The sequence below is a fragment of the Anolis carolinensis genome, chromosome 4 (genome assembly GCF_035594765.1).
Source record: "Anolis carolinensis isolate JA03-04 chromosome 4, rAnoCar3.1.pri, whole genome shotgun sequence".
NCBI classification, from domain to species: domain Eukaryota; kingdom Metazoa; phylum Chordata; class Lepidosauria; order Squamata; family Dactyloidae; genus Anolis; species Anolis carolinensis.
The window spans coordinates 67,048,013-67,066,259 of NC_085844.1; the positions used below are offsets into that span (position 1 = coordinate 67,048,013).

At 39.6% G+C, this 18,247-nt stretch overlaps 1 protein-coding gene across 3 annotated transcripts in view; it reads left to right on the plus strand.

Moving 5' to 3' along the window:
• ccdc102b (coiled-coil domain containing 102B) overlaps positions 1-16,579 on the plus strand; it is a 34,104-nt gene extending 17,525 nt beyond the window's left edge. For 2 of the 3 annotated variants that reach the window (XR_010006062.1, XR_010006063.1), the window contains 3 exons: positions 8,004-8,121; positions 11,490-11,581; positions 14,712-16,579. Coding sequence is in view for 1 of the 3 variants with exons in the window: in XM_062980574.1 (XP_062836644.1) it covers positions 8,004-8,075 (72 nt within the window). In the remaining 2 variants the exon portion in view is untranslated. The remainder of the gene's footprint in view (positions 1-8,003; positions 8,122-11,489; positions 11,582-14,711) is intronic. The other variant, XM_062980574.1, reaches the window with a different exon arrangement.
• Positions 16,580-18,247: the final 1,668 nt, after the last annotated feature.

Genomic DNA, 18,247 nt, shown 5'->3' on the forward strand with positions numbered 1-18,247 from the left:
TTATAATAATTGCAGAAATCTGTTCCTGGTTTGGAAGTCTTATTTCCTGTTTCATTGGGTTGTCTTTACTTTGAAAGTCATTGTTCTACTTCAGAAACTTTGTTTTTGTGGCTGAAACTTTGTTAAATTGGTGGACTCAGGAAACCATAATGCACTACACCAGGAGTCCCCAAACTAAGGGCCATTGGCCAGATGCGGCCCTCCAATGCCATTGACCTGGCCCCTGTCCTAAACTTTACACTTAGGGTTGACTTAAGTCTGAAATGACTTGAAGGCACACAACAACAACAATCCTAATTTTGGACTATTTCACCACAGTCTGGCCCCTCAATAGTCTGAGGGACTATGAACCCCTGCACTACATTACACCATGGTGTCTCTCTCTCTCTCTCTCTCTCTTTTTATGAATGCTCCCATGAGAAAATGTATGGGTGAACTACAATTCCCAAAAGTCTTGGGTCAACCATCCAAAACCCCCCTAGGATTCACAGCTGGTGTGTGCCAAGCTTGGTCCAGATCCATCACTTTTCTTCTTATCCCAGATTATCTGCAGAGAGAACTCATATAATCCAGTTTAAATCAGATAATCTGAAACTAGATCCTGGGATATAGGTTTAAAGCGCCCCAATAGCAAGCAGCCAAGCACTCCAGCACACCCAGACCTCTCCCCGCTCGTTCTCCAAAGCGGATTAAAGCGGCCCATTGCAAGCAGCCAAGCACTCCAGCACACCCAGACCTCTCCCCGCTCGTTCTCCAAAGCGGATTAAAGCGGCCCATTGCAAGCAGCCAAGCACTCCAGCACACCCAGACCTCTCCCCGCTCGTTCTCCAAAGCGGATTAAAGCGGCCCATTGCAAGCAGCCAAGCACTCCAGCACACCCAGACCTCTCCCTGCTCGTTCTCCAAAGCGGATTAAAGCAGCCCATTGCAAGCAGCCAAGCACTCCAGCACACCCAGACCTCTCCCCGCTCGTTCTCCAAAGCGGATTAAAGCGCCCCATTGCAAGCAGCCAAGTACTCCAGCACACCCAGACCTCTCCCCGCTCGTTCTCCAAAGCGGATTAAAGCGGCCCATTGCAAGCAGCCAAGCACTCCAGCACACCCAGACCTCTCCCCGCTCGTTCTCCAAAGTGGATTAAAGCGCCCCATTGCAAGCAGCCAAGCACTCCAGCACACCCAGACCTCTCCCCGCTTGTTCTCCAAAGCAGATTAAAGCGGCCCATTGCAAGCAGCCAAGCACTCCAGCACACCCAGACCTCTCCCCGCTCGTTCTCCAAAGCGGATTAAAGCGGCCCATTGCAAGCAGCCAAGCACTCCAGCACACCCAGACCTCTCCCCGCTCGTTCTCCAAAGCGGATTAAAGCGCCCCATTGCAAGCAGCCAAGCACTCCAGCACACCCAGACCTCTCCCCGCTCGTTCTGCAAAGAGGATTAAAGCGCCCCATAAGCAGTCAAGTAGTCCAGGAGCCCTTTGCAAATGCTTGCCCCCTCCGAAACATTCGACACCATTCGAAAAATTGGCAATCAAGGGTTCGATATCGTGGGATACATACGACAGGATAACCTTTTTCTAAACACAGTTCAAAAGTGACAAAACATACGAATTGGATACGACATCAGAAGGATTCGAATTTTTTGCCCAACCCTAGTAGACATATATGACCACCATAGAATTTGCAATTCTAGAGCACCTGAAAGGGTTAAGGAATGCTCTGGAGTATACACTTTAGTAACACTGGTTAAATTACCTAAAATAGCTTTCAGCATGTAACTAATTTTAATCTTGAGATGTGACACAGATTGTAGCTTAGAACTGTGTCCTACAGGATATAGTTAAAATGACATTTTTACGTTAGTGTCTCCATCTTCTCATGCAACTCTTATTTTGATCCCCTTCCTTTTAGATAAAATACAATAGAAAGGCAATGTGTTCAAGTTTATGTTAAAATATCAATAGCCTAACTCATTTTTCACCTGTCTTTACAAAACAAAATTACCACTCAAGGGCAGTATTAAATCACCTTGTATTGCAACTCAAGACTATGACTGAGCCATTGTCCTTTGTTTTTCCTCCTCTAATCACACTGTAACTTTTGTTTTGGTTACTAAAGTACTTTCTGCAGGCATACATTGAATGTTGGATGAGATCACTATACCTCAAATTTGTAAAAGCTTCCCATGTGCCTAGATATTCTAAACAGGATCTATATTTCTTTGAATTACAACTTTTTGCTACTGCTTCTTTATTGGTTTCCCCTCTAACTGCTAGGTTTTTTCACATTCCAAATATATAACCTATTCCCTTCTACTTCTTGTACATGTATCAATTCTTTGGTAGCTAAGCCCAATATATTTCTATCACATAGAAGAGAGCTTTAAATACAAATTCTAACTCTTTCCAACCAATAAAGGTCAAACTCCTCCTTCCACCATTTATAATTTCACACTGTTTTTAGGATTCAGCAGAAAATGCCCCCTGTTCTAGCAATTAAAGGCACAGACTCCTGTACTATGTGTTTAATCATCCTATGTAAAGACTGTAGAGTTCGATCAACCCTAGTTTCTTCTACGATTCAATTCCTGGCTGGGGTTCCTTTATAATGAGTCCAACAGTTGATAGAATAATGAATATGCTGGTTCCAGAGTCAGATCCTTAACCGTTGTCTTTTGATTAATAAAAATGGTCTTTGCCTACCTTTTGCTCTTTTTCTCTTCAAATATAACTTCAAACTTTTCTTTTGTTCTTCTGAGGGGTTTTTAAATGGGTTTTTTCCTTTCTTTCTTTCTTTCTTTCTTTTTTTTTTTTTTTGAAGGATGTTTGCTGGAAACAGACAATATGTCTGTACAGAGCCTTTTTGTGTCAGAAAAATCACTGGCAGGATATGAAAATATTTGTCTGGGCTGCTGTAACAGGGCATTTTTAAAAATAATCATGTCCATCATTCATTGTCTGTGAAATGCTTATACTAGGAAAGTTATTTCATTCAGCCAAGAGAGGTGAGTTACAACAGCAGCTTAGAAAGCAGTCAGATGGCTATACTGATAAGTGTTGATAAAATTAAAGGCATTGTCTCATTGTCTCACTTGCAACCCAAGCTTTTACATACTGCAACATTCTGAAATGACTTCGCTGGGCTTTTCTTGAAGTAAACTACTGCAAGGGTTGTTGTATGTCTTTTGGGCTGTGTGGCCATGTTCCAGAAGTATTCTGGAACATGGCCACACAGCCCGAAAGACATACAACAACCCTGTGATCCCGGCCATGAAAGCCTTCGACAACACAAACTACTGCAACATTGCTGAGTCGGTATATAAAATAAATAAATAAATAAATAAATAAATAAAACAATTTAAAGAAAAAAGAGAAGATTATCACTGGAACAGAGTTGTTTTGTTTGGTGGTTTTTTTTAAAAGAAAACTACCATCACAACAAAACAAAAACAGGAACTTATTTAAATCTACATATGACTCAGTTCTCATCAGATGTCATTGGAAGCAAAATGTGAAATCCAGGCAATTTGAATATTTACCCAGAGAGTTTCAATAGCAGTGGGGGGGGGGGCACACATAAAATTCAGCATCTGAAACACAAAACCAACAAAAAGGGCACACTAAACAATTCCCAAAGTAACATGAGTCAGTGATCATCAACCACCACACTTTTGCACTTGGTTGATTTGGAAATTATCCAAAATGTTTAAGAACTCTCCCTACTGTCCCTGTTCTGAAACACATTTATCTTTTTTTTAAAAAAAAATTCTTGCTTTGCTGTAAGTCAGATTTCTCTTAACTTCAACACTGTCACCCTGTTTCATATGTGAAAAATATGCTACCCAGAATAAAGGAGGAATAGTATTTTGCCAGCTGTTTTGAGAGTCGGACTAGTTCCTCCAAGGACTGTCAAAGCTCCATATGTCTGAAAGAAGAATATGGCAAAAAAGAATTCTCTTGAAGTAACAAACAAGCAAGTTTAGCTTGAACTGATGGAGACCAAGCATTTTTTTCTGTCACTTCTGCATTATTTGTAAAGAATGGGTAATGAGCCTCTGCAATATTATGTTGTTTCAAGTACCATTAAAGCATTGTGTTAGATGGAGGCACAGCACTGCCGTTTGAAATGCAAACCAAATATCTTGTTGTGAAACCTTGAAGCACATGTGGGAATTAGTGAACACTCGTCTTGCTTCCTACAAAGTTAGGATGTCATTGAGGCAAATTAAGAGATGAAAGCTCATGTTTTACTTCAGATCTTTTTGGTTTAAAATGCTCCAAAGCAGCTGCCCTTTGGAGATTTAAAATTAAATTAGAAGAAATAATTGCTATAATCCCTTTGCCTAAAACAATTTTTACCATTTACATACGGTTCTGAACACAGTTTGTGTAATGTATTACTATTGCCACCCCTGCTGGTTTTGTCTGTCATAATCCAATCATCTGCTAGAAAAGCATGCTAATGATTTTCAAAATCCCATTCGGTTTAAACATCAGGGGTCCCAGCTTTCTTGTGCTTAGTTTTGGAATAGCAATTTGAGATGTTCTCAAAAGCAGTTGAGATGAATCAGGTTAATTTTTTTTGGGGGGGGGGGGGAGGTGCCCACTGTTTTTATGCTCAGGATTTGACAGCAGTCTACAAATGGTGCCACCTTTCTGATGTGGTGGAATTGCATGCTCTTGTGAGACAAGAAGGTATCCTGATGGCAACAGAGCTGTTGGTGGAGTTTCCCCAGACTTTTGCTGAGAATCCAGACTAAACAGGCTAAACAGCTACAGGGCAGAAGCACTAGTGGGGATGACATTGGCAAAGGATCTTTTAGAGACAATGATAGTGGCATATAGTTAACACTTGTTAGGACTGTACAGGAGGAGGTTCAGCATTCCCCCCTTTGAATGTCTTTTACCATCAAAATCTTATGATGAGACAATCTAAAATGAAACAAGAGGAAGAAGGTGCAACTCCCAAGTAGGGTGGCATCCAAAAGCCATCAGTAGTGCTGTGACAAATGAGTCAAGCCCAAGGCTTTCAGCTGTTCACATGCTCAGGAGTGAAAGAAAAATCTAAAGCTGCAAAACATATATTATAGGAGCTTGGAACATGAGAAATATGAATTAGTGTAGCTAGACATAGCAAAATAATAGCCTGTTGATTTAATACTTATCAGACAACTTCATGTCTGCCCTGTTGCTATTTTGCATCTCAATTCTTAGTGGAACACACCTTTTCATTAATAGGAATGGACTCCCGATGCCTCTCAATTTTTTCCTGCTGTTTTTCCACTATTCTCTCTGGTGCAATGGGTCCCTTCTACTATAGTTCTGATATTTTAGTAGTCAAGTGGTATACATTAGTATGATTTTCCTCCTCTCCACTCCTCTCCTCATCTATATTCTCAAGCAAACTGAGATTACTTTCACTCAGTTTTCTTTTTCTTTTCTGTTTCATCATTTTTGCCATAATCACAGGTCAGATGTTGGCAGGTTGTACAGAGTTTTTTCCTCTGTGAAAAGCTAAAGGGTATGTGTGTTTATGTATATTTTAAGCAGACTAACAACCCATGAGAGAGTGCCCTGCACCCGGAAGCTGTTTTGCCTCTCTTCTCCTTGTCACCATTGTTGCCCCCACCACTTGACTCCCAAGTCAACAAAGCCCAGCTGTTGCATGTTTCCTTGAGAGTAAGCCAGGTGGCACTCAACAGCAGTTTATGTTCAAGGAAGATGGAGAACATATTCATGATTGGTGTGTAAGTATGCATACAGACCAACATTGGAATTCCACTTCCTAAGTGCACATGGGATTTACAGCATCTGATAATGGACTCAGCCAAGCTTAGAATTGATACTGAAATACAACACCATTTGAACTCCAAATGAAGCAGAGAGTGTTTGGGGATCAGGACATCCATAGAGATGCCAAGGTGCTTGTTTATAATGCTATTGTCCACCTAACTGAGTTATATACATGCAAAACGAAGACTGTCTACAGACGTCACTGGAATTCCTGGAACGATTCCATCAGTGTTGCATCCAAAAAAATCCAGCAAATCTCTTGGGAAGACAGGAAGACAAATGTCAGCGTTCTGGAAGAAGCGAATACCCCCAGCATTGAAGCGGTGCTCCTCTGCCATCAACTCCGCTGGACTGGCCATGTTGTCTGAATGCCTGGTTACCATCTCCCAAAGCAGTTACTGTACTCCAAACTTAAGAATGGAAAACTGAAAGTTGATGGACAGGAAAAGAGATTTAAAGATAGGATTAAAGCCAACCTTAAAAACTGTAGCATAGACACAGAGAACCAGGAAGCTTCAGCTCGAATGCTCTATCTGGAGGTCAGCTGTTACCAACAGTGCTGTAGAATTCGAAGAGGCTTAAATAGAGGGCGAAATGGAGAAATGTGTCAAGAGGAAGGAGCATCAAGACAACCCTAATCAGAACTGCCTTCCATCTGGAAATGGATGTCCTCAATGTGGAAGAACATGCAGGTCAAGAATAGGTCTCTACAGTCACCCGTGGACCCACCACCAAGACCCTACACTTGGAAGGCCATCATACCTGGATAACATGGGATTGCCTAAGAAGATAATCAAACCACAGTTCATGAAAACATACAGAACTTGACAATGTAGTGAAATATGAGTAAAGAATGGGGTAACTGGGCTTGCAACAGTAAGATTTCCCCCCAAGGATTCCAGTGTAGTTTATTTCAGAAACCTTTTTGGCATATTAGAGTTACTTGAGTTGTGCAGATATAGCAGGATGGATGCATTTTACAGCTTAATATCAATCAAGAGAGTTGACTCTCTTAAGCATCAGATCCAGTTGAAGAAATTATTGTGTATTTTTATCTCATCAACTGCCTCTCTGAATTCATTTGGTTTTTTAGAATGTACAATAATTTATCTAGCCATGGATTTATCTAACTCAATACAAATTGAAATTCCCCCAGTAAACCGTTTCCTAGACTTCATGACCTATGCAAAACTTGAGATTTGTAAAGATTAATCATTTAACATTGCAAGACATATTTGTTTCATTTTTATTTCAAAACATATTGCATAGGGATCAAGAGCACCACTGTTATTATCTAATTTATGTGATGCATTTCATCACAATCACCCTGTATTATAGGCATTGTAGCTTCAGCCATAGTGATGCTTCCTCTTCTATGGTCTTCAGCAACCCTGGTATAATGTTCCCAGGGTCTTTAATATTCAAGTACATTGTTGAAATGTAAAGTACTTCAGAGGGAGGAGAAAACAGATAAAAATTGCCCCCCCCCCCTTTCATTCCTCCTGTACAATTTTTCATGTGGAACAGAAACTTATGGTCAGAAGAAACCTGTTCGTGAGAAGGAAAGTCTGGATCCAATCCAATGAAGATAGGAATAGGTATATTTCATTACTAAAGATTAAGCAGCACATGTTTTTAATCTGACACATTGCTGTCCTCAAGTGAGTACTGCAGAAAATGGTGCACTGTATATATTACTTCAGGTATGCTTCCTTCACTAGTCATCTTTCCTTTCCTCATCTTCACCTGATTTTTTGGTCCTCCCTCCCACAGCCATTCCCCATTCTGTTGGTATTTTGTCCCATCTACCTGGCTATTCCTCCAAACCTGAAGATACCTTATTATATTATTTGCAAATATATATGATACTGCTTATATCAAAATATTTCCAAGATGTGTACATCTGCTAAATTTCTTGCTTGATACAATACTGCTATTTTGTCTACATAAACAATACTACCAATATCCCAAACATTGGAAATAAATTGAATGAAGCATCTGTTGTTTTCTTTCCTTTAACCATACTATCAAAGTTTTCTATTCTTCTGTGTTAAATTCACTTACATAGAATCAGAACTCCCAACAAAATTCACAGTTACTTTTCATGGAGAGACTTTTGTAACTTATTCCATGACATATTTTGGCAAACTAGACGATGTCATTTACTATTAGAAAATTTGTAATGTATGCCTTTTTTCAAAACTGATGTTTGTCTTTCAGTTCTATATACATAATGATTTGGATCAGACTAATGTGGAGAAAAAAAATAGAATACTTGGAGAAAGACTCTGAAGTCAGGTCCCCAAAAGGTTTGAAGATCTGGCAGTTACAAGCAGAGGTAGGTTTACCCAAATCCTATGTACATAATGATTAAAATTTGTATACTAAAGCATACTATTATCTTCATACATTTTTCCAACTGATACTCTGATTCTAAATACTTTTCCTTGAAAGTGGTAGAGACTATGCAACTCCTATAATTAATCTATTTACCCTCCACAATTGCAGCTCCACAGAAACATGCTTCAGCAATCAGGCCTGCAAATGAAGCACATGGCTACCTTCCAATGCTTAATCATAAATCAAGAATGTGCTAAATCCAAAATATATAGGTGAAGAAAATACTATGCTATGAAAAAAATATTCTGTCTCTCTGCTCCCTGCCCCCAATTCACTACACATCTTGTCTGCAATCCATGGTGGAAGCATGTGCCAGTGATGGTACAATCTTCTGCAGTGCATTTGTCTTGCATTTAATAAGCGACTACATGGTTTTTGCAAACAAGCCAAACAGGAGGCTGGCTTTTGGGGCAGTGATAAGCAGAGTCTTGAGAGTGACGCCCATAGTGGTGAGAGGCAGCCAAAATCTCATAATGGGAAAGCCTTGAGTGGTACCCATGGCCAACTGGAGGTATACCTCCAGAGTAATAGACTTCCCCCTATCAGCCGGATAATACACTGCAGATCCCATGCCATAAAAGGCCTCCCTGCAAGGAGAGTCTCAAAATGATGTCTGACAAAGGCTGAGATAAAAGTTGCTAATAGACTCCCGTGATGGTGAAGGGGAATAACGCAAGCCATGATCCAGTTAAGGCGAACTCCCTGAACAGGGCTTGTCCTGGTACCTCTGCCCTGAAACGCCTAGGATGGGGGAGTGCCACTGGTGCCTCTCCACCGAAGGCAGCAGAACCCCCATCTGGTGGCTGCTTACATAGTAATGCTCTTGCCTCTCCATAATAGAGGGAGGAGGCATTGCACACGAGGCGCTTGTAGGGGCATACTTCAAGGGAGGCAACACCTGAGAGTCAAGTGGAGCTGCATCACACAGGGGCGGGGCAGGTGCAGGTGCAGGTGAGGTTTGTTGCCGTTTTGACACCAGTTGGGACAGTTAGAAGGCCGTAGGATGTTGTGACCCAGCCGTGGGACATATTTTCACCCAGACACCACACTGGAATGAGAGAATCCACAAAGTAAAGTTTATTAAGGAGGACATAAAGAGAAGAAAAAGAACAATAAACAAGAACAATAAAAAGACAAAGCCAGAATCTCCAAAGTTGCTGAGTATAGTTGACAATCAGTTTCATGAATAAAGCCACATAAATTCAAAAAATTAGAACCTCACTTTGAGTCAATACGGTGAAACAAGGCAAAATCCATATGCTTGATCAAAGTTATATCCAGAACTTGAGAACAAAACAGAAAATAAACCAGACCAAAAATCTTGAAGACATGAACAGGAAATACAATCCAGAAATTTGAAACTTAACCAAGAAGACATGAGCCAGACTCAAAATCCAGAAACTTGAACACATGAAGCAAGACTGTAGAACTTAAGAGTTGTTCCCACTTGAAATGCCACGATGTTCTCACAAAGAGCTGTCTACTTGGAGCCCACTTAAAAGCCTCAGTCCCCTCCCATGACATCACTCCTCATACACGTGGTTCTTCGCTGCTTATTTCAAAGCCGCTGGGAAAAGTAAGTCTTTCTTTCACTCTCTCTTGGTCAGCTGCAGCCTCTCTGACATAGCACAAAACTCACACTCCCCCAAATTCCTCTCAGGAGCAAACTCTGGCAGATTCTCATGGGAACAGATTTCCCTTTCTCTAACATCCTGAGAACTACTGGGAGATTCACTAACACATCTCTCCATGCCACTTCTATCCCCCCAAACCCACTTCTGAGACCCCACAAAATCCCCCTTCCTCATCCTCTGAAGCATCAGATTCTTCACAAACCACAATATGTGCCTTCTTTTGGCATGGAGCCAGTTTCTGGGTTTCCCTCTCCAGGAGATACCCAAAAATCCAAAACCCACACCTGAGAAGGCTAAGGAGCTATTGTGGTGGGAGCTGGCAACTCCGACACGGCCGATTTGTTTGGCCAGAAAGGGGAGGCTGTAAGCAATAGGATGAAAGAATAGTCCATCCAGTTCAATGGTCACTATTGATTAGCACTGAAGAGGCAGCCAAAGAGTAGTCAAAAACAGTCCAAGTCAAACACAGGAAAACCACAAAGTAGGAGTAACTGGAGAGAAGTCAAACTATCCAAAGGCCAACATGAAGAGACAAGTGTAGGAGTAGGCAAGAGAATAGTCAAGTCAGTCAGAGTCAAACACTTAATGTAGGTAATTTACCTAAGAGAAATTCCTTGCTTCTGCTAACACTGTGGAGAAAAGGAACCGAGGTGCTAGCCCCACCTGATGGCTATATATCTTCCAGGGGAGGGTTCTTAAGGTTATAGAGAAATCTGAGCTGTCCTGTGCCTGCACATAAGAACCTATATGTGTGATTTCACAGAGACCATAAAGAAGAACCATTGTATCCTCAAAGAGATGACAATTGGAAAAGCACATTTTCTATAAAATGCATTAAATTATATCATTGCTTTTAATGGTGAATCCTTTTCATGCACATGAGAATGTATTCAAAGTAATTTCATTTGCTGCTTCATGGTTTTAGTACCAATGTTATTTATGTTATTGAGAGTTCCTGCAAAACTATACATGAAACAGAGCATTAAGGTCTTAAATAGTACTGAGCATAAATGTACATTCAGGATGGCAGAGCTAGAGAAATATTAGCTGTACACTTTCTAAAACACAATTGTTTCATTGATTTTTGTCTTTTAAAGGTACTGTATTGAAAATAAATCTTCCCATTATATTGTTTAAAACGTACAATTAAGTGATGAAGTAGCTAGGTTCTAAAGAGTAAGACAGTATAGAATTTCACTCAGTCCTTGGTCAAGTCTTTTTCTTTCCTCGCGTTCCATCTCTTGTTACAGAGCTGTGGTTGTCCAGTTTGAATAATGTATTTATAAATATCAAAGATCTACATGCAAACTCTATTTTAAAAGCTTTAAAAGACTTGTCCCTGGATAGGGGCAACCCCTGCCCATAGCAAAAGTGGAAAAACTGCAAATATCCCTGGATGAGGAAAATGCTTCATCACCACTGTCGTCCATGGGGAGGGAGTGTACCCACAATGGTTCCAGAGAAAAGGGGGAGCGAGGGAACCACATGCCATTTCACTTATTCTGCAGATCCCAGTTCTTTTCCCCCTTCCTGTGATGAAGACATGTATCTGTTCCTGCTGCGAGTGCATCTTTTGCCCAGGTACCAGAAAAAAACAGGAATCAATGTATGTTCTCCTGCTATATCACTTACCTTACAGATTTCAACTGCTTTTCCTCTTCCTGTCTGCCAGGTGTTTTGGTTTCCCACATTTCCCCTACTTTGGCCAGGTGGAACAGACACTCATGGCACACAGAAAAAGAAAAGAGAACCAGGATCCACAAGGTAAGTGAAGTGGCATGTGGGTGACCTCCCCCTCTTTATGCATGCTACAAGTGTCTGTTTTGCCCAGGCCAAGGAAGTGAGGTACTGGGGGAAAAGAAACATGCGGCAAACAAAAGAAGGAGGAGGAGACTGCTATGTGCACTCCTAAACGTCACTTATCTGGTGGATCCCGAATTATTTTCCTCTTCCTGTTTACTATGTGTTTCTGTTGGCCCCACTTCCTCCCTGAAGCAAAATGTTGGTACAGCAGGCCAGACATAGTATTCACAAAATTCAACTCTGATATGTTCTTCCTAACAATCTCTGACTCTCCCTCAGGAATTCTGGAGATGGAATTCTGCATTTCACCAAAGGCCTATTGCCCACTCTCTATCTAAGGCCGACTCTACACTGCCATATAATCCAGTTTCAGAATGCAGATAAAATACACTGAACTTGATTATATGACTCTACAATGCCATATAATCCAGTTCAATCAAGTTAATCTACATTCTGAATCTGTATTATATGGCAGTATAGATCCAGCCCAAGAAGGAGTGGTTTCCTTTCATCTATGTCTTCCCAAATGGGTGTCTGCCCTCTTTTGGTGTCATCTTTTTAATGGCAGCTGGTAGCACCCTACCACATAAAGATACATTGAGAATTTCCTGAACCCATCTGGCCACTCACTACTCAGAAAAAGTTACAAAGGAATAATAGGCTATCCTGTTTTTCCTAGACATATGCAACAGTATGGCAAAGTGTATTTGCGGCACATAGTGTCGTATCCAAGATCATACATGTCAAGAGTAGTTCACAGAAGCCACGGATACAAAATTTGTATACTAGAAGTATAAATCAGATTAGTCAATTGTTTTTTGCAACTTGGAGGAACCAGTGGTACTGTTTTTCAAACAAAGTTGTTTGAAAAAGCATCCAAAGTTCAAAGTCATTTAGTCTTAGCCCTCAATGTGAGACAAGCAAAATTACATCAGTACACATTATGTGAAATATCTTTTCCCCTATTTCCCCATACTTTCTTTATCGTTTCTAACCATCTCAATGCATTTGTTCACTGCTCTTATTTGAATTCTGATTGTGTTTCATAAGCAGACCCCTTGCTACTGACAAAAATTTCCTTGGACCCAAACAGTTTTTTTGTGTTAGTCTTGAGCCTACCTTAGCTACTGCCAATTCAGAAATAGCAAGTTACCAAAGGTTTACAGACCTTTTACCACTTACCAAAATGATTAAAAAATGGAAAAACAGGAGCTTACAGAGCTGGATATGTTTAACCTGGAAAAGAGAAGGTTAAAGGGTAGCATGACAGCCATGCTTCAAAGTTGAAAAGAATATTATCTTGAAGATGGGACAAGCTTGTTTTTGCTGCTCCAGAGAGTAGGACATGGAGCAATGGATTCAAACTGCAGGAAAAGAGATTCCACCTAATGCTGGGAAGAACATCCTGGTGGTAAGAGCTGTTCAACGGTGAAATGTGCTGCCCGTGGTGGACTCTCCCTCTCTGAAGGTTTTAAAAAGAGGCCAGATAGCCATCTGTCAGAAGTGCTTTGTTTGTATATTTCTGATGCCAGGGGTTTGAAATTGATGCCCCTCAAGATCCCCTTAAACATAAGGGTTCTATGATTATAAGCTTTTCCTTGGGCCACTACCACAGACAGGCAGAAGATCCGAAGTTCACAACAAAATCTGAGGTCTACAAGGCAGCTAGTTCATCTTATATTAAAGGCTTTTGCTTTTATCAATATAATGTTTTCAAGTGGGCTATTTCTTTCAAATTTAAAAAGAAGTATTCACATCATGTGCTTTCCCAACTTTTCCAATTTCTTGATGCGCTATATTTTCTTTTTAGTATGGCTAACCTTTGCAATGCATTTGATAGCTAGCTACCTGTTATCTGATTCCTGCTACAAGGAGATCAATCTATTTGGACCAGGCCTTTTCTTTAAAATTCTCAAAAACAATTTGGCGCATCCTTGACTTAACCTTCTCTTGGATATGCTTGAAATATGTGAATTTACTGCTCAAAAACCTATCTCTATTAGTTATTTATTGAGGGTTTTGTTGATTATTTGCTCTTCACAGTCGAACACTGATTAACAGTGTGAAGCCTGCCAAGTCCAAAGATTAAAGGATGGCATATTTTCATTTATATTTCTATAGTCCATTCTTATCCCAAGACTACTGCTAATCCAAGAAACAATTTACTTGAGTTTTGACTCCATTGCTCATATTTTCCTGAGCAGAATAAATTAGATAACAATGGCCATAAAAGCTTTCAGGGCTTTCCCAGAAGATTTTGTGTAATAAACTAATGCAGCTACTTTATTTGATCCACTCAATAAGAGACACACAACATATTTTAAAACACATTTTACAAAGTTACTTGTAGAAAGAAAGACTAAAAGCAGAATAAAATGAACTAAAGTATTTATGCTTCCTGTTGAGTTGAGACATGTACATGCAAAAAAAAAACAACAACAACACACACACACACACACAAACATACATGCCACAAGTCAACAGGGTTATCAACTAATCAATTTCTTATAGCACTGGCTTTCATGGACTAATCCACCACAGTCACCAAGTGACAGATATACATTATTGGCTTACTAGTGCTAGGATGTATATACTATCAGCAAGAGTTATGTGAATGACCTCTTCATCAATGTAATGGTCACTGTCATTATGCTTTTGTGATGCCACAATCTGCAATGCCCCCACTCACTACACCTACCATGTGTATTGCATAGATATTTGAAATTTCAGATAACACTTTGTACATTACAAGTGATCTGAAGTTCACAAAACCATATTTTATATAACATTTTATAGCACTGCAGCATGGTTTTCATTTTGCTGCAATAGAATGATGTGGCACTGGCTACTTCCTTTAGAAAACGCTGTGAAGATATGCATCTGTTCCTCAGATGAGACACTTATGAACAGCTCTCAAAGTGTTCCACATGTCATGGTTATATGACACCCAGTACATCTTGAGAGTCATTGATCCACTTCACAACTTTATTGAAGCCTACTATTATAGAAGCATGAGCACCTCATTTTACCTGTGTCTTATATCAATTACATTCTTCACTTAATATATTCCACCACTCCTCATATTTTCCAGTTGGAGAGATTAGAGTCAGAATATGCATTGAACTTGGAAAGACAAGAAATCCTCAAAACAGAAGAGAAGGAATTAGACAGAGAAAACAGAAGCCTGAAGTGGAAGGTGAAAGATCTTCAGGATCTTCTTGACAGGAAAAGTGAACTGTCCACAGCACATTTATGTGGAGATCTCAAGACACCACATAGTTAAAAGATAACAAAAATATGTATGATACCTAAGTATGATATGTGTGATACCTAGCAGTTTAATGATGGTTCAATGAAACAAACAAAAAATTAGAAAAGAAAAAACCAGCTTTGATTTTGTACTATATACTTATCCCAGGAATTATATCCTTGCCTTTAATATTTACATGTTTAAAACCCCATGTTTAATATATAGATATTGGGACAGGACCTTTCTAAGTTTAGTGCCTTTTACGCACAATAAATCACGATAAATAAAACTGTGAAGGCAGTTTCACTGGGCAATAACATGTTTTTTTTCCTGTAAAAAGCATTCCATGGTTGCAATTTCTATATTAAATGTTTTCTTCTTTATGTTACAATCAACCCTCCAGAATTTCAGTTTTGACTTTTGCAGATTTGATTATTCACAAATTCAAAATGTTCTCTCTATGAATCTCCATGTCCTCCAATGTGACTCTATGATCAATGTCCTCCAGTTATGCTGGAGTCTGTAGAGATTTCTAGTAAGAACAACTGTCTAGGAATCTCTAGGTCCTCAAGTGCAAGTCTGTGGTCCTTTTCCAGCAGAAGTTGATCATACAATCATGCTGAAATATCTAGAATTTCCTAAAAGGATGTTCTCTAAGCTTAAAAAAAAGGCCTTGTCTTTATTTGTGGTTTTCCATTTTCACGGGGTCCTGTATTCCATCCCCAATGAATGTGGAGGGCTGACAGTACTCTTTTACATCAGAACATTACAAGATTTTTTTAAAAAAAAATTCAGTAAACACCTAATCTTTGTTAACAGTTGACTATTCTTACCTTGTTCTGTCAAGACTGTTTTTCAATGCTGTTCAGAATTTCATAGATGGAATCCTCACTGAGGCAAACATTTCATTGTTAGTCCCAAATAGTGCATACTCAATTAATCAATGAAAATTATATAAGAGTTGATCATTCAACCCATTGATTAAGTAATACACTTAAGCTTAAAGGAACATTTGCATTTAGGTCTGGACAATTGTGTATGTGTTCTATTATTGATGGATGGTGTTATAGAAAGTCACTCCAGATTAGCCAAATAAAAACTGCCAATTAATTGGATGCAGATTTCTCTACCAATTCACTCTCATTTGTTCCCCAGATAAGGAAAGCATTTACCAAATTATGTTACTAGATCACATCATCAGTAGTAGTTCTGACTGCAGATATTTGAGAACACCCATAGCCTGGAAAGAGTTATACATGAAGCTGAACATATTGAGAACCTCACTATCTCTTCCATTTCCCCATGTACTTTTCTCCCAAAGAGAACCTTTTATCTCACAATTTGACAGTTTTGATAGATGAGCTTGGGTAGGGAAAAAGGTAATATTTTTACTGAGAGATGTTCACAATATAGTTTCTTATAATTTGCCCTTGCAGCAAGAAAATATCAAGTGAGTTTGTAAAAACCCATCAGTCTGGCTGAACATTTAAAATTATTTCATCTTGCCGTATTGCTTTGTATTAGCAATAATCTTCTGAGTTGTTTGGAAATCTGAATGAGTGTTGTTTTTAGAGCTCTGGATGGCAGTCTTGTAAATATTTTTATATTGCATATAGTCTGCTTCTGTTTTTGTACCTTTATTAAGTCTGTTCTGCAATGACTTTTCATCACAAGCAATAAACTGTGTAATAAATATGATATTCATGAGGAAATGGGCCAGATATCAGACTGTTTTTTGTGATCATGCTGTCTGGATTCCATTTGAAGAGTTGCTGAGTTGGAAAATTGTACCAAAGTTTGCATTTTAAGATGCATCTACAACCATTTTTCCCCAATGACTTTTTTCTTCATATTTTGAATTTGGACAATCATACCATCCATCTATTCATATCATTCTTCTGGATTTTTAAAGGACATTAAATTGGCTATTTATTGATGGAAGATACTATATGTCACAAATTTCCTTGCTGCTCTCCATTAGTTTCTTTAAATTATGTTATCAGATCTGTTGATATCGATATTGGTGGATGGATACTGTTGTCCTCTCACATTGAATCACTATTCCCAGGCATTTCCAGATCTTGTAAAAAAAATTATATAATTTTTTTAAACATGGCTGCATTCCATAATACTGTATATATTCCTACACTTTAATTATTTTGTTGTTTTAAGTCATTATAATTATTTAATGAAGTTATTTTATGCAGTTGTGGAATGGAGTAGCCTACACATACTCTCTCGCTTTGCCAGATACCATAAGACAAGAAAGAATAAGACTGGAGTAAATGCATTTTGGCATTTAGTTTGGGCTGGCTGGTGTTTTTGTCATTATTTATTTATTTACTTATTTACAACATTTATATCCCGCCCTTCTCACCCGAAGGGACTCAGGGCAGCGTACAAATTGGCAACAATTCAGTGCCTGCACATAATTAAAACAGCAATGAAAATCCAATAAAACAATTAAAACAATATAAAAATATAAAACATATGATTAAAATCTATTCCTCCAAAATCCTCGTGCTGTAGCCGTAAATCAGTCTGGGGTCGTCTTTTATCATTTAATCTTTGAAAGCCTGGGCACATAGCCATGTTTTCAGGGCTTTTCTAAAAGTCAGAAGGGTTGGGGCGTGCCGTATTTCTCTGGGGAGGGTGTTCCACAGCCGGGGAGCCACCACCGAGAAGGCCCTGTCCCCCGTCCCCACCAGCCGTGCCTGTGAGGCAGGCGGGACCGAGAGCAGGGCCTCACCAGATGACCTTAGGGATCTTCCTGGCTCATAGGAGGAGATACGTTCGGACAAGTAGATTGGGCCAGAACCGTTTAGGGCTTTATAGGTCAAGACCAGCACTTTGAATTGGGCTCGGTAGCATATTGGCAGCCAGTGGAGCTGGCTTAACAAGGGGGTGTTATGCTCCTTGTAAGCTGCCCCAGTTATTAATCTGGCTGCCGCCCGTTGTACTAGTTGGAGCTTCCGGGCCGTCTTCAAAGGCAACCCCACGTAGAGAGTGTTGCAGTAGTCCAAACGAGCTGTAACCAGAGCGTGAACCACCGTGGCCAAGTCAGACCAGCAAGTCAGTCATTAACTTGCTATCTTACTTATTTAAAAAGCAGGGGAATAGAGAAGAAGAAAAAGAGTGAAGTTGTGTTTGGAATAGGGACATGGAATGGGAAAGTGGTGAGGTGGAAGAGAAAGTGATTTGTTTGCTAGACTAGACATTCAGAATGCCATGACCATTGCAACTAATGCCCACCCCCCCGGTTACTTTTATTGGCTTGAGTAGTAACATTTTAATTAAGTCTCTTTCCAAACCAAGTAGATTAATATATATCCTTACAGTGTAATTAAAGTGATATAAGCAGGGCCGTAGCCAGAAAA